Source organism: Populus trichocarpa, chromosome 15 (assembly GCF_000002775.5).
Source record: "Populus trichocarpa isolate Nisqually-1 chromosome 15, P.trichocarpa_v4.1, whole genome shotgun sequence".
NCBI lineage: Eukaryota > Viridiplantae > Streptophyta > Magnoliopsida > Malpighiales > Salicaceae > Populus > Populus trichocarpa.
The window spans coordinates 13331698-13339337 of record NC_037299.2 but is presented as its reverse complement, the minus strand read 5'-3'; the positions used below and the strand labels follow the sequence as shown (position 1 = coordinate 13339337).

The window sequence follows — 7640 nt, the reverse complement described above, 5'->3', positions numbered from 1 at the left end:
CCCAAAAAAACCAATCAAGCAAACAAAAGAAAAAAATTGACAGCCGATCACCATGCCGGTGACGTGCGACAAGGAATACGTTTTACGTATAAATTCATAATTTCAAATACTAAAATAAGACAAAAAGTATTTTTTAGATTTTAAAAATATTGGCCAAATTCTCATGGCTCTAACAAACTTGTTATTAAAGCCAAAGTGCATACTAAAACCTTTTTTGAATTTGTTTTTTGTTTTATGTGTAAAAACAATATGATTTTTTATATGAAAATACGATGTGATGATTTTTTTTATTATTTTTTTTATCTTTGAGAGACTTGGTCGTATGCAGGAAAAACAAAATTATTTTTTTTGGTTTTATAAAATGTTTTGCAATATTTTGATGAAAACTAGGTATTTTAATACCAGATTTGTATCTTTACGGTATAAAAATACAAACCAATATTACACAAAATAGATAGAAAAATACACTAGAAAATCACAAAATTTTTTAGAAAATATTTTTGGAATTTAATTTTTTTTTAAATGAACAGTGGATTACTCTCCACTGTTCACATGTAACGTGAACAGTGGAGACCACCGAGGGAAGGAGGCTGACCTGCGGTGGAAGCTTGGCTGCGACGAGGAGGCTCTGCCGGTGGCTCAGCAGGCTTCGATGGAAGGAATGGCGGTCGGTGTCGGTTGCTGGTGAAGGAAGAAGAAAAGTTGTAGAGGAGAGAGGCTCGGCGGCGCGCTCACTATATGAGATGTTCGGGCGGTTGCTCGTGATGGAGATGGAGGTTTTCAAGCCGGTGGTGACGATGTTGGCGGGTGAACGCCCCGGTGGAGAGCGAGAGAGAGAGAGAGAGGCAGGTTCTGCTGGCAGCAGAAACCGGGTTAAGGAGGCTGGTTTTTCGGCTGTCTTTGGACCCAAATTTCCTCCTCTTTGAAGCATGAAAATCACATTTATTTATAGGTGATGGAAGAGGAACACTTCGTCTCTTCTAGTGCCAAATTTCAGCCCTTGGTTCGACCCGAAAACACTCCAACCACTGCTTCAAAGAAGCAATGATGAACTGCCAGTTTTGTGCAGGAAAATGGCTGGTCGGGTTGGCTACTTTGGGGCGGTGTCACCGCCTCTACAGCCTCGATCAGCCAAAATTATTTATACTAGGTTGTATTCAGGTGTCAGGGTATCGTTTTCGTGCATGTTTCATTTAATTTGGGGAAGAAATGAGGCGTCAAACGCCTTGGGAAGGAGGCCCCTCGGGGAGCCTCTCTGAAGAAGATAATGAATAGTAATTGTTCTGCCAATTAGAGTTTAGTCCCTTAATTTGTCATTTATCTCTAATTACACCCTTGATTGGCCTCAAATTTTCAATTTTGTTTAATTTCACCCCTGCCGAACTTCAACTCGAACCCCATATTTCCGTGTCTTTTCCAGTTTGGTCCTTGGTCTCTGATTTATGCAATTTTGACCCTCAATTGATCAATAAACTCCCAATTTCTTAAATTTGGCCCCTGATTTGGTTAATTGCAGCCTCTCTATTTACGCGCCTTTTCCAATTTAGTCCTTGGTTTCAGATTTCCTCAAATAAGTCCCTAATTGGCCATCAAACCTTAATATTTATGCAATTAAGCCCCTGATTTGACCAAATCAACTCTTAAAAATTATAATTTGACCCCAGAACTTTAATTTCTTCCATTTAAAGCCCAAATGGACTTAAAAATCCATTTTTCTTGCAATCAAACCCTCTATAAATTCAATTAAACCTTCAATAAAATCCAATTAAGTCCATAAACATCCAATTTTGGACTTTTCTCCTCAAATTAACTTTTTTTTTCCAACAGGGCTCTCATCATTTAAGAATATACTGTCAAAATTTCAATCTTTGTATTTTTATCCTCCTTAATCAATTTTTCTGACCATTTTCTGAGCGCTCCTACCTCCTATTATTTTTCTAATTTCTTCCGGCTATATATTATTATTTATTATTATTATTGTTATTTTATCTTTTTATATTTTTTTATATTTTTTTATTTTTGTGTGGGGATCCAAAAATAGGTTACAACACTCGTAAAGACAATATGGGGGCTCAGCAAATAATGAGATGACACGTATACCAATCACTAACAGTTTAAGCACTCAACGAAGAGTTAGGGTTTACACAAACTTAAACATTGATTAAAAGTCGTAAGATAAGCTGCTAGTCCCCCACCTAACCTGAAGCTTGTGTGTGCTTTCAAAAATTAAAACATGTGATGCATGAGAGAATTTTATACAATGGATGAATAAAACAAAAATAAAATAAAACAAAACATGAAAAAACTTTAACATATCAAAACACAAAGCTCAGTCCGATAATGTTGAAAACAATACCTTCCCTAGCAGATTCACTATTCTGTAGCACGTCACCTGCGCGGCGTTTGCTGGTGATTTTTCGTTCTCTTTGATTGATTGGTTCATTGGAGTCGTCATCTAATATTTAATTAAGGGCTACTAGAGAACCCAGATATACTGGTCTTATCAGAGATTCATGGGTAAAGGACTGGTTGTGACTAGAAAAGACATTAGCACCCCTAGCACACCCTACCTAAGGTAAGTTGTTTTGCGATTTTAGGTGAATTAAAAATTTGAAATATTAATCAAATTTTAAAATTTTAATAAATCAGTTATTAAATCCCAGAATATATATAAAAACATATTCTTATATTTTCATAGAAAATATAACATGGTTTTATTTATCCTTAAGATATTTAACCATTCAAATAAGACACTTAATTTTTTTTGTCTTTTTTATTTTTATAATTCAGTAACATAAATAAAAATACAAACACACATACACATCCTTTTTTATTATGCTTACTCACCCATAATTACATGTTTACAACTTAAAAAAAAAAAAACACAACAGTATCCAAATATACACAGCAACATTTGAAAATTACAAAAATAGCTTCGGGAACGGTGCTGGAAAATTCTGGGCATCTTCTGTGATTGTGGTACAGTGGCGGCGCGTCTCCTCCACGCGCCATGCACTGATTTATCTTTCTCTCTTCTTCTTCTTCTTCTTTTTTTTTTTTTGTCAATTCAGATCTGTACTTAACAGTTTTCTGCTGTAAATTACCTTGCATTCCTAATCTCGTTTGCTAAATTTTGTTTTCTGATATTTGTAGAATGTCTGAAGAAGTAGTGGAAATGGAGCATGAGTTGGTGGAATTGAGAAAGCATACTTCTGCACAAGGGATTCTTGTGCAGGATTTGATGACTGGGGTTTGCCGTGAATTGGAAGAGTGGAACTCTGCTAATGGCAACATTGGTGATTGTCAGCAAGATCCTCAAGTTGATGAACTTCAAAGTTCCTTGCTAAGTGACGCAGATAATCGGTAAGCCATATTCTTGGAGAATATTGATGTTCTCTTGGCTGAACATAAAGTGGAAGAAGCAGTTGAAGCTTTGGAAGCTGAAGAGAAAAACTGTCCAGAGCTGAAAGGTTCTGGAGATACCTCATCAATGGAATTATCCTCATATAGATCAGCGTTTTTGAAGAGAAAGTCAATGCTCGAGGATCGACTGATTGAGATTACTGAACAGCCTTTGGTTAGCATTCTGGAACTAAAGAAAGCTTTATCTGCTTTGATCAAGCTTGGGAAAGGTCCTTTGGCACATCAACTACTGCTAAAATCATATGGTTCCCGCCTCCAAAAGAGTATTGAGCTTTTCCTTCCGTCATGTTCTGTGTATCCCAAAACATTTCCAGCTACACTATCCAGGCTTGTGTTTTCAATAATTTCCGTGACAACAAAAGAATCTGGTTTCATATTTGATGATAATCCTGTATATAACAATAGGGTTGTTCAATGGGTGGAGTGGGAAATCGAATACTTTGTACGGTTGGTGAAGGAGAATGCACCCTCTTCTGAAAAACTTTTTGCTTTGGGCACAGCTAGCAATTGTGTTCAGGCTAGTCTTACATACTCCTCAATGCTGGAATCACAAGGTCTGAAACTGTCAAAGTTGCTTTCGGTGCTCTTACGACCATACATTGAAGAAGTGTTAGAGTTGAATTTTAGATGGGCCAGAAGGGCAGCTCTGGATGTGACAGAAATAGATGAGAGCTCGCTTTTGTCACCTCGATCTATGTCTCCATTATCTGCTTTTACAACATTGTCAGATAGTGTGCTTGTTGATAGTGGAATGAAATTCATGGACATCATTGAAGTAAGCTGGCTCTCTTCTGTTATTCTGCGAATGAAAAATTCTGTAGACCTTGTGTCCTAGTGCTTTATTTTACACATTTACTTCAAAGTTCAAACAAGCATCTTCAGACCTTGTGTCCTAGTGCTTGTGAAAATATCTGCACACATACATATGCATTTGAGTATGTATGTATGCGTGCATGACACTTTCTTGGTTCACAATGTTTCCTGTTTGAAGTTTACTTATTGATCTGGTAGTCTAGTAGTTTATGATGTTCTAATGATCATTTCATTGATAGTGTTTGGTTCAAATAATTTGTACAGGATATATTGGCACAGCTAACGCCCATGGCTGTCTTGCATTTTGGAGCCAATGTATTAACAAGAATTTCACAGCTGTTTGATAAATACATGGATATGCTAATTAAATCCCTGCCAGGTCCCTCTGATGATGACAATCTCACAGAGCTGAAGGAGGTTAGACACTTCAGAGCTGAGACTGATTCGGAGCAGCTTGCACTTTTGGGATTTGCATTTACTATTCTGGATGAACTTTTACCCCTTGCCGTAATAAAAGTTTGGAGTCTAACAAATGAAAGCAAGGAGCTGGAAAGTGAAAATATTGTGCCTAATGCGAGCATTACAGCAGAATTGAAGGAATGGAAGCGCAGCCTTCAGCATTCTTTTGACAAGCTTAGAGATCACTTCTGTCGGCAATATGTTTTGACTTTCATCTATTCAAGACAAGGAAAAACACGATTAAATGCACTAATTTATTTAAGTGGGGAAGGGGCGGATTTGTATTGGGACTCTGATCCTCTTTTGTCATTGCCATTTCAGGTTACCTTCTTTTCCTACTGCTGATTTCCCCACTAAGGTCTGTTAATGCTACTCTTGGATGTGCATGTGCTTCCATTCTCAATTTCAGTATTTCTTGCAATCCTTGTATCTTCAGGAAACTTCATGAATTCCTCTGTTACTGTGATCACGTCAACCCTGACTTTTAAACTATCTCCATTTCTTTTCTAAATTCATATTTATTAGATATAAATGCTGAATAGCAACCTATTGTTTCCACCACCAAACTTATTCCCATTCCAAGATATTAGATAGAATTGATATTCATAAATACTTATTAGAACTGAGATCTTTTGTTGAATTGCTCATTCAATAAACTGTCCTTATCTTTCATGTCTTGATGAGGACTCAAACCCCCATGCTCTTTAGCACTTATGTGAGTGTTTTAGTCCTTTGTGATATATTGTCTTAATCTTATCGGTTTTGCAAATAGTGTGTTAATGCTTTGATCTGACTCTATTTACTTGTTATTCAACTTAAAACATGCTCTCGAGAAACCTATTGTCAAGCCAAGGATCTTGGATCCGACCCCCTTTCTCTCATTCAGCCACTATACAGAAATTGGGCTTACTATGTATTTTGCACCAGTATCCTTTTGGTACTGAATCTATGTTTTTCTGCAGGCATTATTTTCAAAGCTTCAGCAATTAGCAACTGTGGCTGGAGACGTGTTACTTGGGAAAGAGAAAATACAGAAAATTTTGCTTGCTAGGCTAACAGAGACTGTTGTGATGTGGCTGTCTGAGGAGCAGGAATTCTGGGATGTGTTTGAGGATGAATCAGTTCCACTTAAGCCACTTGGTTTGCAGCAGGTATTTTGTTGTGTCTTCTGAGAGGATGCCAATGTGGGGGTGTTTATGTGTTTTTTTTTTTTTTCTTAAAAGAAAAAAATTGTTGTGCTGGTCATAATACATTTACCTGCTCTTTCCAAATTCTTAGAAAAATACTTTCTGTGAAGAATAATTTGTATTCGTTGCACTCTTCCAAGTTTGTCCATTAATAAATAATTTCTGTAAGGAATAATCTTCTTTTATATCACAAGTTAGAGTACAGGACTAATTGAGTATTATGAAAATCAGAAGTTGAGAAGTTATTTGTTGGAGTGAGAGTCAGTGACTTGGTCCCACAACTGGGTAGATTTGCTTTCTTGTTATCTCTTCTCCTATTCTGTATTCATTGACAATCACTTGAATTTTTTTTACAGTTAATTCTTGACATGCACTTCACTGTTGAAATTGCACGTTTTGCTGGCTATCCATCTCGACATGTGCATCAGATTGCTTCAGCCATAATTGCTCGAGCAATCAGGACTTTCTCAGCTAGAGGCATAGACCCACAAAGGTAGTCACATTTCATTTCCATGAAGTACTGCTGTTCTTGCTGGCAACTGATTTTGCCAACTTTCTCCTGTGCAGTGCACTACCTGAGGATGAATGGTTCGTTGAAACTGCAAGGACAGCCATCAACGAACTTTTGTTAGGAACGTCTGGGTCAGACACATCTGAGATTGACGAGGACCATGTTATCATACACGACGAGATGGTTTCAGACTCTGACGAGACTGCTTCTTCCCTTTCGTCAATAGAATCATTCAAGTCTTTTGCTTCTGCAAACATGGGTGAACTAGATAGTCCCGTGTATTTCACTGATCCCGAGGGTTGAAGATTTTTCGATGACAGCAATCTCTGATCAAATTTTTGGATGTAAAGATTCAAATTGTGAAGCTTAGGACCATGCATGTCATAGGATGTAATGCTCACAAATGTTGTAGCAAAATATTTTGCTGTAGTATCTAGTAATAGTAGTTGAGAGGTGTAATTCTAGAACTGTTACATAAGAGCAATGCTTCATGCTGACCAACTCTGTAGTTGCTAATCCCAGCTGATGTATCTTGTCAAGTGAGGTAGTTTATGCAATTTGGAAATTAGAACCGTCCAGTGAAGGCTAATTTTTACTCAATTCTTGAAGCTGCAGCTGCTTCTACGCAATGCAATTGGTGGAAGATTTTGAGCTTGCACAATATTTCATTTGTTTTTCCTCTATTTACCTGTAGATTCCAAACATGAAGCATCAGATCACGTAGTCAACCTGTAAGTAACATTTGCCATTGTAATTGTTTTTCCTTGAGAAAGAGGAGTTTTTTCCTTCTGCTTATAAAAAGATTCACTAAGATGGCCAATCAACTTTGAGATGCAGAAAATGTATGTTTATTAAAAGCAAGTCTCAATATTTAAACTCAAGAAGTCAAAAGAAAAAAAGTTACAATAGTTTATAATGCCCATCGAAAAGAGTCGTCTTGGGCAGATGACAAGTCGTACAGACATCCCCAAGAATCTAAACAAAGCCTGTCTTGTCTGTTCAGTTAGGGCATTCTGTCTTCCATTTTTGGAGCCAAGAAAGCGCGTGAAAACAGAAAACATAGAGAGAGAGTGCAAAACTTGAAGGGGCAACCAAAAACCCAAATCAAGAAAACAATCAGCAAAAATGGGTTTGGATGCAAATTCAAAAGCAGGAACAATAGGAACAATAAATCAGAAACAGAAGTCTCAAATTTGACAAGCAAGGTCCGCTTACTACCTTGCTGCATCAAATATGATGGCCCTTCT

General features: G+C 37.2%; 1 protein-coding gene across 1 annotated transcript; it reads left to right on the top strand.

The window, feature by feature from the left end:
* The first annotated feature begins 2954 nt into the window (after nucleotides 1–2954).
* LOC18105966 (exocyst complex component EXO84C) lies at nucleotides 2955–7056 on the top strand. The gene is made up of 5 exons (XM_024586633.2): nucleotides 2955–4198; nucleotides 4501–5016; nucleotides 5658–5846; nucleotides 6239–6375; nucleotides 6450–7056. The coding sequence occupies exons 1-5, from the start codon at nucleotides 3491–3493 to the stop codon at nucleotides 6694–6696; spliced, it is 1797 nt and encodes a 598-aa protein (XP_024442401.1). The 5' UTR covers nucleotides 2955–3490; the 3' UTR covers nucleotides 6697–7056.
* The last annotated feature ends 584 nt before the right edge of the window (nucleotides 7057–7640 follow it).

Coding starts and splice junctions, on each gene's coding strand:
- LOC18105966 (XM_024586633.2), top strand. CDS start 3,491: ATGGAATTATCCTCATATAGATCAGCGTTTTTGAAGAGAAAGTCAATG. Junction 4,199..4,500: donor AATTCATGGACATCATTGAA/GTAAGCTGGCTC, acceptor TAATTTGTACAG/GATATATTGGCACAGCTAAC. Junction 6,376..6,449: donor AGAGGCATAGACCCACAAAG/GTAGTCACATTT, acceptor TCTCCTGTGCAG/TGCACTACCTGAGGATGAAT.